Below are 21,130 nucleotides of genomic sequence, written 5' to 3'. Positions count from 1 at the left end.
AAACCTTATCTAGTTCCACCCACCCCAACAGCCCACCTAGAAGATTGAAACGGCAGTGGCCAAGTGACTTATTAAAATAAAAATGGACAATTGGAGTTCTGGCAATGGTCAGATTCTCCACTCAAGTTTGCGGCTTTAGCGCACTTGCTCAGCCTCCACTGGCTCACTAGCAGTGATGCGGCGAGAGGGATGCGCTGGGATCTTTTGAGCTCTGCTCTACCCCTCACACGTGGGAGATAAAATGGGCTCAGGGATCCTAAGGTCGATTTTGTAAATATTGTATATTAGAGTGTAAATGTGACTATAGATTATATTATTTTATTTTTTATTTTTCATACAGATAGTTAGATTATGTTCATTTTGTTTATTCTTCTGTTTGTATATATTTTAAGAAAGTTTTTTTTTTCATTTATTTTATTTTAGTATGTATGAGATCATTCATCACTATTACCTATTGCCCACAACTATGTGGCAGATTTTAATATCTATCAATAAATAAAAAGTATTTTAAATAAAAATTTTTTTTTGAAAAATTTAGAATTTCAAAAGAATTTAAGATACTGAAGTAGAACTTTACACGGTTAAAAAGAATAATAAATAAAACAAAAAAAAAAATCTGAAACCATGGATTTCACGGGCTGTATGGCGTCATATCGATTTACCGCGAAGGAACAATTTATTCATGCGTCGAGCTTGAACTAGGAACAAAAATAAAGAAGGTATTCTTTACCAAAGTTATTTAATTTCTTCAAAAATAATAAATTAAACGAATATTTTTAAAAAAAGATTAAATAATTATGATAGTAAGGATTTACTTTCTATTAAATAGTAGAACACGAGAGCATTTTTCCCAGCAGACAAAACTAGGAAGGAAACTAGGAATTTTCCCACCGGGACCCGAATTCGAGAACTTTCTGATCTGTATCTCGGAAATGAAATTTAAGGTTGTGAGAAACTACGAATAGTTATTTAGTTGACCACAATAAGCTTAATATGAATACAGTTATAACAACTGATGCAATCTTGCTCTTGTTTTAAGGTTTCTTAAGCCATACGTGAAAATAATTTGAATGACTTTTTATATTTATCTGATGTGCCTCTAATTAAGTTAATGTGTCTATAATTAAGTAAATATCATCAATTCCTTTGCTACTTAAGAAAAGAAGCTTGAAGGTATACATTTTTTTTTTACAGTTTTAAATAATCCAAAGAGTTAAAAGTATTTCGAAATGTAAGTATATGTCGTAGGGAGATATTTAATAAAAATTAGTAATGTAATTAAAATAAGGAGAAGAGAAAGAAATTTATTCATTCATGCTGCCCAAATACATGGGGTTACTACATTACACAGCATACTGATCAATCCGTGATCGGATATATATAAATTTCATATTTTTATATGATACAATATAATAGAAAGATAACATTTTTTTTTTCCCACAGTATTCTTTTACAATTAATATCAGTCTACAAACTAACTACAAGTTTTTCGATTTATTCCTTTTCTTTTTCTTTCCCTTCCATTTCACAACCCCTATTTGATCAACAAATTCCCATATATGACAAATATTAAAATATTTAAAATAATAACTAAAACAACAAATAAGATACGCGATGCATGCATGCCATCCCACTTCTGGATAAACTCCCATACTCATTAATTTCCATGCATGTGGTGAAAAATATACAATATAATATATAAGTCCTAAATACAAAACCTCTCAAACAAGGAGCAATTCACCTCATTACACACAATCTCACAATAATACATTTCCACAATCAAGACCTTATCTCTTACTTAATTTTTAATTGAATTTGCTCACAATGCAAATCACTAAATTTATTCCTGATGGCGGCCCTTAATTCCAATCCACTCTTTAAAAATCTTAAATATAATAGAAAGATAACATTTTTTTTTTTTCCAAAGTATTCTTTTACAATTAATATCACTCTACAAACTAAATACAAGCTTTTCAATTTATTCCTTTTTTTCTACCCCCTCCATTCTACAACCCTTATTTCATTTTATCAACAAATTCCCCTATATAATAAATATTAGAATATCAAAAATAATAATAATAATGATATTATTATTTTATAATTAAATTTATTGAAAACGTTTAAAATTTCACTAACAGCGTCGTCTTTCTTTTTAAAAATATCACCCTTCCTTTTGTTAGTTAATTTTTAATAAATAATGTGTGTTTCAATGACTTTATCATATTACCTACTCTACATTTAATATTGCAGTGTTTACTAAATAAATATTTATTTATTGTTCCAACTCTTCACTAAATTATCTCCCTTTGAGATTCGTTAAAATCTCCCTTTTCATCACTTTCCTACAACACACATACTATAAGATATTAAATGATAACTTGGATAGATTAGAATTGAATAAAACCGGCTGGAACAGTTAAATTTGTTACGATAAATAAATAAATACTGGAAGGAGATGTTTTACCGTATGAAATAGATTGTAGGAAGATAGTCCGAGTTGCGGTCAATAAAGGTTTCAAAATAGTACAATAAAACTATTTATTGTTAAACAACGTTTCGCCCCACTTTGCAGGACTTCGTCAGGGCTAAATGGAAAAAATAAGATAGAAACATTTTAGAATTAAAAGAACATCAAAACAAAAACATTTCAAGACAATTGATATATTAAAGAAAACATAATAATAAAAATTTGTCCACAATATTTCACTGATTCTGTTAACAGTGCGTTTAAGATGTGTCTATAAGTGTGGGAGATATTAATTTTTGTCGGTTTTGCTGTTGACAGGTTTTTCTTCAAGATTGATGTAGAAGGCCTCAGTCATTAGGCGTTTTTGGTGGTTGCGGACAGTAGCGAGAATGGAGGTTCTGTCAAAATCAAAAGTATGGCCTAGAGTCAGAGTGTGCTAAGGAGAGTTAAGAAGCTAGTTGGTTTGGGAAGTTTATTGATGGTTTATGTTGTGATATTCGAACTTTTAGGTAGTTTTTTGTTTCGCCGATGCAAGCTGAGTTGCAATTAGGGGTGGAGCGAGGGATGTGGTAAACTATATTGGAGCGGTGTGGAAGGTTTATGGGGTCTTTTAAACAGCTAAAAAGGAGGGAAATTTATATAGAGAAGCTTAAGATAGGATTTTAGCCCTAAACGTTGGGATTTTTGTATACTGTCAGAAAGAATAGGGCTATAAGGGAGAGATCTGTACAACAATAACGCAGTGGTAGGTTGAGAAATATTGTGTGTATGAAGGAGTTAAAGTTGTAGGGTTATTGTATGAGCCTAAAAGTTTCTGTGTGACGTTAAAGAGAGAAGTTATTGATAAGTTGTATTGTTTTAATGCGTTGTTTGTTTGTTTGTTTTTTATGTTACTGAGGGAACGTTGGTTAACAATAAAAGTTTTCTATATACCTTTATTGACCGCCGCACGGACTATCTTCCTACAAGTAAATAAATAGACAATAAACTTTTCTTTTAAATGATTTTTTTTTCTGAAGTCTTCTATTCACTGAAATATCGTTAAATATTAGAAATACATATTATTATTGGTTATTGTTTTTGTCCAGTGTGTGCAAGTGGATGCATAATTGAATACTGTAATTCATTAAGTAACTTTTGTCAATTTGTAAATCCAGTGTAAATGACCCCAGTGGTAGAAACTTTTTAAATAAAAAAAATATCTTGCTTGTTTATCGCTGAACCTTAAAGTATGAGTATCTAGTAGGTTCCAGGAAAACAATACACGCTAGCTAAGTCATTTAATTTTTTTTTTTTAATAATTACTATAATTTAGTTTTACTATTATTTTATTAATGTATGGAAGAAAATAAAATTATTTTATATTTACTACCTTAAACACTTCCTAATGAAGGACACCAATATTGCATGAAAAGGAGGAACACAAGACGACAATAGAAAATTCAGGAAACTACTGAGCACGAGCACCAGAAAGAATGTTAAAGTGAGATATAAAAATTCATATTTAACTGTATACATGTTGCTCTGTGGCAAACTGTGAATATATCAATTGTTGAGCTGGAACCGTTTTTAACAAAACGGTTTTTAACAAAACGGTAACGAACCGTTTTTAACAAAACTTGGAACAGTTTTGTAATAGTCGAGTAGGTTGCCATCAAGCTTTGTGTTGTGTTGTTTTTTCTCACAATAGTAAGAACGGTAAAAACATTTTATTTGTGTCCACCATCCTGGCGTTCATCAAAGAGTAGCTCGGGGATATACTTATAACGCTAAGGAGCAGGCCAGAAAGTTTGAGGATCACTACGGCGAAATGACAACTAAAAGAACAGAGCTGGCAGATCTACCAAAAGAATACATCGGCAACAATTATATGTTGTATCACCGAAACAACTTAAGACTATTTTTCGTCGTTTGAGGGAGAACGAGGCCCCAGGCCACGACGAGATGTAAACATACTGTTAAATAGCTCCCCAGGAGAGGTTTAGCTCATCTGACGAACCTCTACAATCCCTATCTCAGGTTGATATACTTCACTGAGGTATGGACACGATCCTTCCACTTCCCGCTTCTGCAACCCGTGAAGAACGGATCCCAGCCAGCCTACCACAGACCAGTAAGTTAATTCCAGCGGAGTAGAATGGCTTCCAGACCGGCCTCTGCCAAAACTACAGGCGGAAACATGCCAAAATACGAAAAAGAGCGAAGAAATGATTTCAATAGACTGCACGGTAGAGCATTTTGCTCAGTACCCAATAATTTGTAATGTAAGACACTAAAGGATTTAGAATTCACAGAATAGCTCTATACTGTATTGAGATCCTTCCTCTAGAATTTGAGACAGCGTAGCGGTATCCTGAGAGGTCTTGCTCACCTGTAAAGTACCTCAGGGGTCTGTAGTACTTTTCTCAGTATACGCAACTGAAAATGTTGGAGCCAAGTATAACTGAGCTATTGTTGCGGCTTACGCTAACCACATAGCCATCTACAGTAGTTAAATGCGTGCAAGGAAATAGAACTTTCTTGGAAAATGCTTGTACGGAAATTATCAAGAAACTGGAATGACTGAATATTAAAGTTAATACCAAAAAGACCTACTTTATTATTGGAGATAAATAAGCGTCCCCTCCCGAAAGTCAAGGCACTGTAGAGCACCTACCAGGACACCCGTCCTCCTTGACAGACACCTGACGCTAACTCTGCCATAAGAAAATCAAACTGGTTAGGACCAAAACTTACAGGCTTAATCTCCTTTAAGGACCCTTCGGCCTCAAATTACTCATATACAACTTCTCAGACTGGTCCTAGTTAAATAGGTCGCACAACAGCGAAAAAACTCCAACAGTGTCCTGAGGCGTATTGTGAAATATAGTTCTTTACAAAGAGCGAAAACTGACTTCATCCGTACGATACTTGAACTCAGGAGTGTTTCTCTGTCGGGACAGTGACGGAATTCACCTAACGGAGGCACATCCATTGTTTGATAGCCTCCAACACAGCTCTAAGACTACTAACAACCACTTTTCCAGACATTAAACCAACAGGACGCCCACAATATGTTGGTTAATTTAATTTAAAAAAGTGTTTAGATTGTTTTGTTTAATTATATTATCTATGCTGATTACAAATTAAGAAATTAACTTAAACCAATTCTGTTCTAAGATAGATTTTATATTTCTGATTGTATATTCTTTTTTAATTTTCAGACTCACAAAAACCTACATATGCAATTATTGAACTATATTTGTAATTTTATACATTAATATAAAATCCTATCAATTAATTAAAATATATAATTAAATAGTATAATAATATAAAAATAATATGCTTAAAAAGTTATAAATATTTATAGACGCTTAAACGCACCCCAGAGAATAATTGAGTAAATTATCCATTAAAATAGTACAAGAGCCGGGAAGAAAAAAAAGACAGTTATCTCACCCCAATTTTTGATTACTTTAATGAAAGCTAGGCAAATTACTAGTCAAAATTGATGAGTCTGCCAAGTAAAAGTAGGGAGAGTAAAAAATGGCGGCTGTTTCAAAACCTTTAAAAAACACTAATTTTTCATTCGGAGATCTATATCTTAAAAACTACCCACACCAGAAAATCTAAGAGAAAATTATTTAAAGAAGAGTAAATTTGCTGAAATATTAGCCCTAAAAGAGCTATTTACCTCCAATAGTTTTCGAGATATAGCTTTTTAAAAAGTAAAATTTCTAAAAAATCTACTGAAAGATTAGTACTTAGTTAATTTATTTTGAGAAATCTATATCTCAGGAACCATGTGATGTAGAGATGTCTATTAGCAATCAAATTAAAGCTAGTTTAATGGACTAAAGAAGTTTCTGACCTTTACCTTCATAGGAATAGTAGTTTTCATGATATTTGCTAAAATAAATTGATTTATAGTTGTTCGGACAATACGTTTGATTTATGAAAAACTTCATTACAAAAACCATTGGACGTACCGATGTCTGCCAGCGCTCAAATTAAAGCTAGTTAAATCTAAAGTTGTTCGTATAAAATGTTGGATTTTTGAAAAAATATATCTCTAGATCCATAAGACGCACATATGTCTGACAATACTCAAAATAAAGGAAATTTTACTTACTATAAAGTAGTTTATGACACTTATCTTCGTAAGGGTAGTAGGTTTTATGATATTCACATATGAATATAAATTTGGCAAATGAAAATTTGTCCAATCAACTATAAATCAATTTATACGTCAAATGGGTTTCAGATATAAATTTTCCAAAATAAATTCAATAACTACTGATCTTTCAGTACGTCCCATACAAGCGACATTTCATAAAAATGTGAAATGTCGCTTTTGAAAAAGCTATATCTCGAAAACTATTTAACGTAAATAACTCTATTAGGGCTCATATTCTACAAAATTTATTCTGCTTTAAATGACGTTATCTTAGATTTTCTCGTGCTGTTCCTACTTTTTAAGATATAGGGCTCCGAATGAAAAATTAGTTTTTTTTATCACTTTGAAATAGCCGCTATTTTTTATTCCCCCTACCTATAATTGGCAGACTCATCAATTTTGACTATTAATTATACATAGATTTAATTAAAGTAATCAAAAATTGGGGTGAGATAACTGTCTCTTTTCTCCTCTTGGGTTCTTGTACTAAAATATTTAGGGTCTTCTTACGGTTCATTCATAAAACTATTACGTAAATAGAATTTCTCATTTAGCCTTCAATAATAAAAAATTATATACCATAAAAAAATTTAATGGTTTTTTTTTATAATCGATTCCCGTCAAGGTTCATTATACTAGAGAAATTATCATTGTTTCGCTTTCTCCATTTTTCTTTCTCATAAATAAAACAAAAAAATAAAATAAAATTATTGCTTGATGTCGAATTATCAAAATTAAGTTTCTTCTTAAACTAGTTAATTTTATTTTATTGATAGGATGTTCAGGTTTTATGGCGCAAGACCCAACACTTGGTTCTTTTTTGTATAATGACACAAAACATTGTAGTCGTTAGTGCCAGAAATATTTTTTACATACATTCAGTTTAGTTAAAAGTTAATAGCTATTAGCGTACGATAAAAAATACAATAGATTGAAAAGAAAACAATAAAATTGAAAAATATAAAACCTCTATGTAACAGGCACCTATAGATAAGTACAAACCAATTCTTTCTTTTCATGACACCTCGTAATAATTAATTCTTTATTTTAGATTTTCAAAACAATACGTTATAAATTATTACTCTTCAGTAGTTAAACTATTGTTATCAAGAGTGCATTTTTTATTTTATTAGGGTTGTTCAGCGGACGGGATGAACTGATGATTTAAGCCTTAAATAAATATAAAGCCAACAGTGTCTATAAAGTGGGAACCTCATTCTTCAATGGTTTCCTAAAGAAAAATTCAAGAAAAATCTGATGGTTGAATGTGATTCTGGTAAAATAGTCATGGATTATGAAACTTAAGTTCCTTATTGTTGGATTCTGACTGGACAACTGGATTCTATTCTCTGGATTCTACAACTGGATTCTAAACCCTTCATGGATTGTTGTACTGTAGCTTTTTGTTTTTTCGTTGTTTATTTTTTTTTTATTATTAAAGTATCGTTGGAATTCAAACATTCAATGCGAAATATTTAAATTAAATTTGTATATATTTTATGAATTAATTTGTTTGAAATTGTGCTAATAAAGTTTTCTAAGCGCAAAGTCGTAGTTCTCTTCATAAAAATAAAGAGATTCATTGATTAAAAATTCAAGATATAATAAATGCATAACAAACCAAAAAATGAAAATCCATAGAACTGGAATTAATTACCGAAATCAAGATACAATTTCTTACGGATTATATTTTAATTGAAAGACAGTTTGGAACATAGTTAATATATTATCATACTATTTCATTATGAGTATTGTAGTTTGAGAATATATATTTCATGTCATTTGGCGATAGAGTTTTTATAAAAGAATAACTATGGTGTATTATAAAAAAACTTAGACTAAATAAATAGAACGATATGAAAGTTAGGGAATCATTTAATCATATAAACCATTTTATGGTTTTATTTTATATCTACAGTATGAAAATATCGAGAAAAAAAAATATATATATTATCAGAAAATCAAGATATTAAAAGAAAGTTCAACAGCAACTCTATTCTTGGTATTGAAGCATGTGTGGTACCATAATTTTGTTGATTTTTCAAATCTCCAAAATATCTTAAGAATCGATATGTAATAAGCAATCGATAGTTTGAAACCTTATCTAACTGGTGGTTTCACTGCTGTGGCGGGAAATTTAATATTTCATTGTGAAAAATAAACATTATGGTAATAGAGAACCAAAGAAACGTGCCAAGTTTAAAAGACAATATAAAGTCTGGTTTTAAAAATATTTGGTTTATTTCTATATTTAAAAATATATATAGTTCTTTTTCGTTTTTATTCCATGAAATAGATTCATTTGAAAAGTGACGCCGAATTATTTCGACATTTATTATTATACTTTTTTTTTCAACAAAAATAAAGAGAATAAATTATTTTGATTTTGTTCACTGGTTGACAATTTAATTACTTTTTGATCAAAATAAATGGCATGAGACAAAATTAAAAATGAAATCTTCCATTTTAATTTCACATCGCCTATATCAAAAATAACGAAAAATTTCATCTCGATATTCAAGAACGTACTGTTTATGATTCGGATTCTTCTTGGTACGTAAATATTCTGATTATGTAAGGAGATAAGCTCTGGTTTTCCTCGCTATTAGTTGGTTGGCTTAATCGCTTAAATACACACAAGAATAATTAACTGAACAAAAATTACCCTTCATGTAACCAGTCCATGGCGAACGATGCAGCAGTACTGACTTTGCTTCTAATCCTCAAAGTGGTAGGAGAGTGGTGGGGCTGAAGAAACTTCAATGGGGTTAGGAATACCAGAAGATTATATCAACAAATATTTACAAAAAAAATTTTTTTTAGTGTAATTCTTTACTACAGTCAATATTAATATTATATCATACCTACAACGATTTTATTATGTTCTAAAAATAATAATAATAATACATTTTTTTTTTTGTGTTTACTAATTTTCAAAGAAAGAAACCTTTTATACTTTTCATTTCCTTTATTTATATCATTATTATCATTTTACACAAGTTTGATCCTTTTTTTCCCTTAACTTTTATTCTTTAAAATTCTCCAACGTTTCGGCCCTCAGACCATTCTCAAGAATACAACCTTCAATATTGATATCATTGCTTTTTTAAAATTCCAAAATTGCAGGCTAATTGTTTAAGGCCCTTGTCACATATAACTTTTTTTTAAAAAAATTGATATCCTAGATTTAAAACTTTTTTACAAAACACTTTCCCTCTTTCATTTGTATTTACAACTTAAAAACAGAACCTACCTTCCTTAGGAAAAAAAAGTTATATGTGACAAGGTCAATTAGCCTGCAATTTTGGGATTTTAAAAAAGCAATGACATCAATATTGAAGGTTGTATCCTTGAGAATGGCCTGAGGGCCGAAACGTTGGTGAATTTTAAAGAATAAAAGTTGAGAGAGAAAAAGGATCAAAAGTGTGTAAATTGATAATAAACTAAATCACTCTCAAACAATCATATATAAAAAATAATTAATTTATTTATATCATCTGGAAGACGCTTTGGTCAAACTGTCTATTATCTAGTCCATCTGAATTATTTGATTTCTTACATCCTCCTTTAAATAGATTTATTCCGATTGTAAATTGTTATATTATCATTACATTCCTTTTTTTTTTTTTTATAGTCTATCCATCAAATTCTGTTCATCTCACTTTAATATTTGACCAAAAGAAATTGAGATAAACAAAACTGTTATAAATTTAATCCAATACTTTTCGGCAAGAAGAGTTTCGATAAAACTAGCATATTTCGCTAATTATGTGTGCATTGATATTTACAACTTTGTAACTTTTTAATTAATCTACCGTTTAAAACTACAAAATATAAATAAATAAAATATAAATCATTTCATTAGCATGTAACAGTATTTAATTACACCTTAAGATGTATTATATATTTATTACAGCCTCGTGGCAGTTTGTAATTAATAATAAAAACGTTTAAAAAAAATTTATTGGCAACATTTTATGTATCTATGCTCTGTCAAATCGGAGTTATTAATCTTGTTATTCAGATATTCTCATTTCACAAAGAAACCTTTCGACGATAATATACTTTTTCCTACTAAAAGTTTAAAAATTTTATTTTTACGATTTTTGGAAATTTCAGTAATATTCTCAAAGGTATGCTGAATAAAAAAAAATTGTATAAGAGTAGGTTTTATATTTAATTAAAAAATAATATAAACATATTACAAACTTCAATGCAATCATATTCCAGCATATCAGCATATAAGTATCGATGTAATACTTTTACAGCTATTGAGTTATATTGTTGGGTTGAATTAGTATTTTGAGAAATGAGGATGGAAATCAGGACTCATATTTGCTGAAAATTGATATTTTTTATATTTTAATTTCGGTGATTATTCAACCAAATCCAAAAACTATCTGAACACCAAAATTAACTCTAGTAAAAACTTCAATAAATCATAATCCATATTCAGAAATATTATAGGAGATATGAAAAATGTTTTGAGTGTATTAAAATTCAAATGTTTATGTTAATTATAATTGAGAAGTAGGTCACTTAGCATTTAAAGCGTATTTTCAATTTGTTAATACTTCCAAGTTACCTATAATTTAAATTTGTAGTGTAATTGAGCCGGTATTGGAACAACCTTTGTAGCTGGTAAATAGTTTTTAAAGGATTGAAAAATACATTGGTATTGTCAATATTTTAAGAGTTCTAATTTACCTAAAATTTAAATTTGTTTTGGTTTAGGCCATTTTTAGAGCAACATATATGGCTTGACCAATTTTTTTGGTGTAATCTAAATTGAGAATCAAAGTTGAGACTACTCTCAATTCATGAAGATCTCAAACATTTTTAATACACACTATTCGCCGAGAAAGTATAAATATCATCTCTAAGGTAAAAATAGAAAAGAAAAAAAAGAGGAACGACAATTTTTATCGTAAAAAAACTTTATGTGAAGGTTCATGAATTTTCAAACAAAAATGTAATGTATATAAAATGTAAAATATATCAATTTTAAAAAGTGAAATTATGTTAATTAATTTTTAAATGAAAGCATTTTCACAGGTCCTTCTCATTATTACTGTTAATCCTTCTCGGCATGTATTTTTATTTCAGCGACTTCCTTAAGGCGGATCCACATGTTGGCCGCTCGCCACGAATTGGAGGCTTGTACAAATGCTCGATTAACAAAGAGCGGGCCATCCACATGTCAGTGTTATTCAGAGAGGCAAGCATGGCGGACGTACTAGTGGTTTCAGCCATTGCACTTGGATTGTATTATTTTTATTACAAAAAAAGAAAATGAAAGGAAATTAAATATAAATAAATAAGATTAAATATAAAACTTATTATAAAAAGTACCAACAAACACCTTTAACCTCCTAACAGCTCTCAGTTGCAACTAGACAAAGAACAATGGTGTAGATGCTACACGAGCGCCCTCAGGAACCCCTTTGATCTGTGTCCAAAAAACCGACTCTCGACGGCTCGGTAACGAGCCTAGGCCAACCAAGCTAAGCCACCCATCCACATGTTCGCGTATGTCTGAGTTCGCCATGGCTTGGCCAACATGTAGAGGCCCCTTTAGAGTTTGGCTGAGATGTGATCCCCCACCCACCCTATTCATTAGACCTTGCCCCAACAGATTTTCACTTACTTCGGGCCCTTGAAAACTCTCCTAAAAGATATATAGAGGAGTTCATTGTGCAAAAATCTGAGAAGTTCTGGGAGGATGGAATTAAATAATTACCTGAAAGATGGCAACATGTAATAGATAAAAATGGGTCATATATAATTGAGTAAAAATATTTACAAGAATCTGAAGTTTTTATTGAAATCACCAGTAAAAAACGCTAGGAACTCATTTTACAACCCAATATTTCAGATAATACGTATTTAACTTCTGGAAGAAGTTTTTTCTTTAAAAAGAAAACAAGTTATTTAGAGAAACGAAAGAAAAAGGATCTTTGTCGAAAGGAAAAATTGATTAAAAGTTTTTCTCCAACGTAATCTTAACAATAAACGAACATTTGCTTAACATCTTTCAATAGAATCGACAAGCGAAAGAAACTGGCATTTATCATAGATCTTCTAAGGAGAAAAGTAAAAGAATTAAGATTTCATTCGTTCGGGATTGAAATGACAGTTTTGAAATGCTTTTGAAATGAAAGTTTATGAAAATAAAAATTTAAATGTATTTATCCTGTTTCCTACTGTATACCATAAACGTATATAAATAAAAACGAAATCGCAGATCTGAAATATTTGCTAACGAACCCAAGTGTAACAGCTAGTTGAAATTGATTAGAAATTACATATTAAATATCATCTAACTATGTATGATGTGGCTCTCGGCGACCCTCAGTAATAAAAAACTGTTTCACACATAAACGGAACGTTGTCACGATGAAAATATTGCGGAAGTTAAGAGGCCTTGTCAATGTGAAGGCATTAGTTTCGCCGTGAGAACGGGGCTGAGGCTGCCTGAATGGCTACCTGAATACCTACCACTACCATCATCGTATCCAAAGTACCATCGGAAATCGAAATCGGCTGAGAAAATCTCGCCATGTTATAAGCACTTACTAAACCTTTATTTTTTTATTAAAATATTTTAAGCTTATAAACTGAATTGTATTGCAGTGAGCATCAACTTGTAATTTCCTAAAATAGAGGGATTTAAAGCTTTTTTTAATTTTAATTAACGAAATCGGCAGCGGTCGAAATAAAGAAAATTGTAAATAAATTGTCAGTTATCGTTTTTAGATCTTATTTATTTGATTTGTCATAAATAACGGGCAATAATAAATAATAAATTTAAACAATGATTTCAAAGTCAGAACTCAAAAAATGATCAATAATAGAATTTTGCTCTCAGGAAATCCTCAAAGTGTGCAAGTTCTTCCGGTACAATATAAGATTAGTATCAATAGAACGCTACTTTCATGATTCGAATTTTTGTCGAGCTCTGGCTTAGTTTCTATGTGTAAGGCTCTCTAGTCATGATAAAGAAATTGTATTTACGAGGTTTCATTAAAGGACCAATTTGTTTTTGTTTTACAGAGTCTTCAGTACTTCATTACCTGACTGGTTGGAGTGAAGTCATCGTCAATGGACCATTGTCACATTTAGAAGCAAAAGCCGACACAACAAATCATGACCTCAGATCTTATTTATTTATCACCCTACCCTGCCTATTAGGCAATACGGGTGTTCGCAGCTCATTGCTGCATATGACAAACATTTAAATAGCTGTGCACACAGCTTGCTATTGCTACAAAATAAATCTTGCTCTCCTCCTGAGGCCTTGCTGGTGTAGCTTATTCTCTCCTACCCAGGGAGAAGTGAGCAGGGCCCACAGCCTCCTTCCACCCATACACGAAGGTCTTGTAGTGCGGGTAGTTTTCTTTCTTTATCAGCTCAGGAAGATCACTCTCAGTCAGAACATAGAGTCCTGTTTCTCTCATCATCTTGGCTCTCAGTGCTTCATAGGCGGAACAGGCAAGTAAGACGTGCTTGGCGGTCTCAGGAACCTGACAAATTGGGCATAGATGATCAATGTTTATGCCATGTGCAGCTTGGCTCGGAAATCCCCTGTAAGGTTCTCCTGTAAATCCGCCAGACCTTCCCTCTTTATTTTGTGTCCATAATAATCTTCCTGCAGGAGAAGATCGATAGGCACTCCTCTAGCTAATACCTGTACCGCCTCATGAGACACTGTTCGGTATGCACGAGCGACTCGCAGCAGAGCTATCCTCTGTACTGTAGCCAACCTTCTCTTCTGCCTTTTCGAGAGATATCGACTCCATGCGGGGGAAGCATATCTTAAGATACCCACAACTACTCCTTTATAACATGACCTCAGGTCACCGCCTAACTGGTTTGGCTTATCAAACATGACGGCAATAAATAATGGTGAAGTAAATTTACAAAGCGTTACTAATTGACCGATCAAGCGGAATTGCTCATCGCCTAGAACAGTGGATTCTAAACATTTGCCGACAGGTCTCACTAATCCGTCGCGCCATATTTTATTTTGTTTACATTTTGAAATTTATTGTATTTTTGTCAGTAAAAAAATCAATAAAACCATTTATAGCACCCAGAAAGAGCTACCGGGCCCAGGGTCCAGCGATCCATGTGGTCCGCTAATTCCTAACATAGATAACATTGCTAGTAGACTTAGCAGTGACCGATTTTGGCAATTTTCAACCAATAGAATAGCCTTTTACGATTTTATTTAGTTATTAGTGTTCACGATCACGGTATATGCTTTTAGAAGTTATGACACTCTTAATAAAGTGAGAAAACAATAGTCCCTTCAGTATTTACCTTGACTAATGCCATTTTTCGTATTTCTACTATCTATACAAATATTTTAATCTAAAGTAACAATTGCATTAAAAATATATATAACTAGTAAATTTTATGTTATTTATACACTGATATGATACAGACTTGTGCAGAAACTACCTATTGATAGAACAAATAAAATTTAACATTTAAAACTAGAGATGACGATTTCGAGGCCATCTTCTTTTCTGATTCTTAGGAGGATTATCAGGTAATGAAGGAGAAGCCAGATTAGACACAAATGGGTTTGGGTGGTTAGGAAGTTTATCGTGGAAGGATTGGCATCTGGTTCTGGCGAAATCGGCAATAAATGAAACATTGTGGTCCTGATTGTTGATTTGATTTGTGACAAAGTAAGGAGCATTTTGGAATGTATGAATTGGATACGAGAGGAATTCGATGGTTTAGTGCAGCCCTAAAGCTCGACTCCTTAAGTTCAGATAGGCCTTGTTTTAGTCATATAAATGAGTATTTTCTAATTAGTTGGAACTTTAGACCGCTTGTCTAGCAAGTGTTGTAATAGTCGAAATAGACGAGCAGTGCCTGTCTTAAACGAGTATTCCAAGTCCACGGTAACGAATCTGTTCGACAGAAATTAGTGGGTTGTTATCAAAGGGTACTGTGGGACAGAAATTCATGGGTTTACGACGTAGGATAATTGTAAATTTGTGGGATTTATTGGAATTTACTGTAATCCTCCAGTTTTGACACCATTCTTGAAGGGTAGTGGTGTTGGAATGGAGTATACAAGGGAATGTGGTATACAACAGAAGGGCCATTTTTAACTGATAATAGACATGTGTCACTAGGTGAGGATAGTGTTAAGGTGGGTTGGGATGTCAGCTCTAAAAACTGTATAGAGGATTGGATCAAGGATACTACCCTGAGTTGATCGAGAAGTTAAAAGCGATTCAAGTACGATTGATTCAAGGAAGATTGAGCCGTTTATCACTGACCTTGATAAGAACTCACTTATTTAAATAAATAGATTTATAAGAGGTTTTGATAATCAAAAAATCTTTAAATATTTATTTCTTTTTTAATGTTTGTTACATTTCAAATACTAAATGAATTTAAATAGCGTGTTGTTCATAACCAAAAGTTGTCCAGGAAACCATTTAAAAAGTCCCATTTCTATGTTCTGCAGAGTCCCCATTTGGTTTAATACGAGCCGTCACCTATAGTACAAGAGCCCAAGAGGAGAAAAAAAGGCAGTTATCTCAGTCCAATTTTTGATTACTTTAATGAAAACTATGTATAATTAATAGTCAAAATTGATGAGACTGCCAAGTATAGGTAGGGGGAATAAAAAATGACGGCTGTTTCAAAGCGATAAAAAAATTAATTTTTCATTCGGAGCTCTATATCTTAAAAAGTAGGAACAACACAAGAAAACCTAAGATAACGTCATTTAAAGAATAGTAAATTTGCTACAATATGAGATACCTAATAATACCTAATAGAGTTATGTACGTTAAATAGTTTTCGAGATATAGCTTTTTAAAAAGCAACATTTCATAAAAATGTTGTATGGGACGTACTGAAAATCAGTAGTTAGTGAATTTATTTTGAAAACTTTATATCTCAAAAACCATTTGACGTACAGATGTCTATTAGCACTCAAATTAAAGCTAGTTTAATCAGCTATGAAGTAGTTTATGATGTTTATCATCGTAGAAGTAATAGTTTACATGAAATTTGCTAAAATTAATTGATTTATAGTTGTTCGGACAAATTTTCATTTGCCAAATTCATATTCATGAGTGAATATCATAAAAACTACTACCCCTACAAAGATAAGTGTAATAAACTACTTTATAGTAAGTTAAATTTTCTTTACTTTGAGTGTTGGCAGACATGTGTGCGTCTTATGGATGTAGAGATATATTTTTTTCAAAAATCCAACATTTTATAAGAACAACTAGAAATTAACATTTTGTGAGTTTATTTTGTCAAATATCATAAAAACTACCAGTCCTACAAAGATAAACAGTATTAACTATTTTGTAGTAAATTTAACTAGCTTTAATTTGAGCGCTAGAAGACATCTCTACGTCAAATGGTTTCTGAAATGAACTTTTTCATAAATCAAACTTATTGTCCGAACAACTATAATTCAATTTATTTTAGCAAATATCATGAAAACCACAATTCCTACGAAGGTAAAGTTCATAAACTTTACCTTATAGTTAAAGGTACATAAACTATACCTTCTTTATAGTCCATTAAACTAGCTTTAATTTGAACGCTAATAGACATCTGTACCTCACATAGTTCCTGAGAAATAGAATTCTCAAAATAAATTAACTAACTACTAATCTTTCAGTAGACTTTTTAGAAATTTTACTTTTTAAAAAGCTATATTTCGAGAAATATTGGACGTAAATAGCTCTTTTAGGGCTAATATTTCAGCAAATTTACTCTTCTTTACATAATGTTCTCTTAGATTTTCTATTGTTGTTCATAGTTGGAAAGATATAGAGCTCCGAATAAAAAATTAATTATTTTCAACGTTTTGAAATAACCACAATTTTTATTCCCCCTACCTATACTTGGCAGACTAATCAATTTTGACTAGTAATTAAACCTAGTTTTCAATTAAGTAATCAAAAATTAGGGTGACATAACTGCCTTTTGTCTCCTCTTGGGCTCTTCTACTAATAGAAGAAAATTAGGTAAGATTGTTTTTATTCCTCTTTTTCACTGTTAATTTCTTAAATAGTTAAGAAGTTTTTGCTTAAGTGCTTTAAAAATATCCTCTAAAATGTAGGAGGAAAGTATTGTTAAGCGCAAAAGGTGTTGTTAATATTGCTATGAAATTATGAAATCAAAAATAATCTTTAACCGTAAGAAGATTTTGCGCGTACTTACTGTAGCTGACTTCCTCCTTTAAGAGTGTAAAGAAGATAGCTTATAATCCATCATTACTAAGTTTAATATTAATATTAATTAATATTTCATCATTTAAATCGGATTTAACCATCCACCCCTTCGAAAGAACGTAGATATCTAAATCCACTCATGGATTAAATCGGGCTATAAAGACAGAAGAAATGTATGAATAGATTTATTCATCTAAAAATAACCCCTCACATTTTTCAAATGTGTTGCACAACAGAATGCATCAACGTCCTCCAGTAACAAACAAAGAAGGATAGTTTTTTAAAACACATCTATTCAGTTGACTGTAAATCTTTAAAAGAGTTCGGTATTGGCTATACCTATAAAAAAGTTTCAAAGAATTCTAAAGTAAACGGGAAATCATTTACATTTTTATTGCCAGTTTTTGTGAAGTTGCTTCAACGAAAATAGATAAAGTTTTTTTTTTCTTTTTTATCGTAAGCGTGAGTCATCTCTCTTCGAAAAAGATGTACGTATAAATTGACCATTTTTATTTATTTATTTATTATTATTTACATATTTATCGTCAAATCATCTAAAAACAACTACCAATTAGCGTCAAGTGTTTGATAATCAATATTTGATTTTAATACAGTCATATAAGTCACAAAAAAATAAATAACTAAGGTTATAAATAAATACAAAAGTAGGGTTTTTTTTCTATCTTGTTTTTATTTATTATCAATTTTTTAAAAAATTATTTTTGAACTTATAATAGTCTCATCAATTTATTGATTTCTGTATGTGATGCTTGTTATTTTAACACGAAAACGATAAATAATACTGCTTTACTGTTCACAAACGATGATCTCGGGTTCTTCAATTACACTCTGAGACTTAAAATAATTACACCTGAAAATATATAATGATATGATAATAATTTACGTGGATTATGTTTGATGAGAAGATGGTTATATTATAAGCTTAAATACCTTTAATTAATTACATATAAGTTTTTGTTTATTTTTTTTTTTTTTTATACATTACTTCAACTTTAAAGAATTTTCAATTTGTACATATATTTATTTAGTTTCATTTCATTTTTTTTTTCTTCTTTCATTATTAAAATTAAAATTACTGTATTCCCATTTAGTTTCAATATTCTTTTAATATGACACGGTAAATTTACTCCAATACTACTTATGTACCCATACTATCTGTTATTCTCTTATGTGTCTAGTTATTCTGTATTTCCTTTTATTCATTATAGTTGTTATCTAGTTTTTTGTCCTTTAGCCCTGATGCAGGCCAGAAATTCTGGCCGAAACGTTTGCACTAATAAGTTTTAATTATTGGAACTAATTATATTTTTTATTAGAACTAAAAAAAAAATTGAAATATTTCGAGGATGGGGGCCCAACTTCACAGAGGTATAACATATACTTTTTAATACTCTGAGTTATAAAAGACGCCCAAAACGCTTTAAGATATTTTGAAAATTGAAGATTTCCTGCAATGTTAATACTATTATTCTCAATGGCATTATTATTTTATTAACTATTATTTATATAAGACATTATTTGTATGCAATTTTCTATCGTCTCTTTGAAAAATGCAAAAAGTAGTTTCTGAAATGATTTTTTTTATTTGAAATGAAAATTGGTTGTACAAATTTAGCAATGAAATTATTTTCACTTATTCCAGTTACTTTGGCTTCCAAAGCCACGTTTTTTTCACTTTTTATAGTTAAGTGTTTTTTGTGCTAATTTATGTGGTTCTCACTTTTGCGATCCTTTCTTGAGGTTAAAACACCTTGTCGAGCTTTGCGTATTATAAACAGTGGATTGGAGGCATACACTATTCTCTAAGAGACAATTGTCTAAAAGATTAATCCTAAAGGCAATGAATTAGGAATATTTATGAGGACATTCCTTTGCAGCCAATTTCTGATTCGTACAATAACAGTAAGATATAGCCATTTCAGATTGTTACTGTTTCTGGGTAACTTTACATTATTATTGCTCGGACGATGACAAGATGTTTCACTCTATCCACAATGGTTGAAAATAGTACTTCATTATATATTAATTTTGTGCTTTATTATTATAATTTTTATTCAATATTTTTTTCAGTTTTATAGACACCACCAATGTTTATCTTATATTATACATATCTTCTTACCAACATAATATTATATTTCATCATTCACTGTTATCATTCTGCTACCGTCTAATTCCATGATTATGAGTCAATTATTTTTTATTATTCAATTATCAATTATCAATTTTTTATTATTCATTATTCAATTCAATATTTTCTATAATTCCAAATCAGTTTGTATACTATTTCTTTTCAATTTTATGTTTCTCTAAAGGATGGGTGTTATCTCTTTTGTTCTATAGCCCTGATGAAGACCTGAAACTCAGGTCGAAACGTCGGCATAAATAAATATTATTTTGTTTATTTATGTTTTTTCTTTGCTGACACCTCATTATAATTTTTATTGTTCTATGTTGATAAGTGCTAAACGGGCACTAGATTTTAAATGAAATTTTTACGGAGTTTAATCAGTTTAAAGTTGTATTCAATTTTTAGAAGCTAAAACTGATCTCCAGCGTCAATTTTTTTATTTAGATTTTATTAAATTATTTAGGCCGATACACATGAACAGCCTATGCATGTATATAAATAAATCAATCAAAACCATGTCTCTTCTGTTTGATTATATAATGGGTACATTTTATTTTTTCCATTATTAATTAGGACTTTTTGGAAAACTCTTTTCCACGTAATAAAGGAAAGGACCCAAATGAGGGTGTGAAAATGAGGCTTTTATAGAAATTATTCATATTATATTATTACAAGTAATTAAAACAAAAGGTTTTCTCAAAGTTAATGGAATGACAGATTGACTAATCGTGAGAGTAGAGTTTTATCGTATGCTAAACCTAAAATATTCGAATTATTACTGAAATTGAATTGAATTATGATAGCGGAAATAATTAAAATATATGCACTCTAATGTGAAGAAAGACTGACTAAGCAAACATATTTAATAATTCTTATCATTTAAACTTTTGTGCTGAACCTAACTACTTCAACATTATTTTATGTTTTTTTTACACCTTTCCTGTTCATTTCTGACATACGAAAGGAGGGTGGGGTTATATACAGGATAATATCCTATGTTAATCATGGTGAAGGGTCAAGCTTTCATTTCGTGGGACCGCCACAGGTTTTAACATCATCTTGGAAATATGAAAGCCATCATATAAATACTACCCAATCATAAATTAAATCCACAACCTGCCAAATATATATAT

General features: G+C 30.8%; 1 protein-coding gene across 1 annotated transcript in view; it reads right to left on the bottom strand.

Moving 5' to 3' along the window:
* The window catches only part of LOC106685392 (xanthine dehydrogenase), a 61,094-nt gene extending 51,762 nt beyond the window's left edge, over nt 1–9,332 (bottom strand). Inside the window, exon 1 of the mRNA XM_014428025.3 lies at nt 9,289–9,332. Coding sequence (XP_014283511.1) covers nt 9,289–9,308 — 20 coding nt within the window. The 5' untranslated portion in view covers nt 9,309–9,332. The remainder of the gene's footprint in view (nt 1–9,288) is intronic.
* Between the last annotated feature and the right edge of the window lie 11,798 nt (nt 9,333–21,130).

The sequence above is a fragment of the Halyomorpha halys genome, unplaced genomic scaffold, assembly GCF_000696795.3.
Source record: "Halyomorpha halys isolate HHAL.00 unplaced genomic scaffold, Hhal_1.1 Scaffold689.1, whole genome shotgun sequence".
NCBI lineage: Eukaryota > Metazoa > Arthropoda > Insecta > Hemiptera > Pentatomidae > Halyomorpha > Halyomorpha halys.
This window is presented reverse-complemented; position numbering and strand designations above follow the sequence as displayed.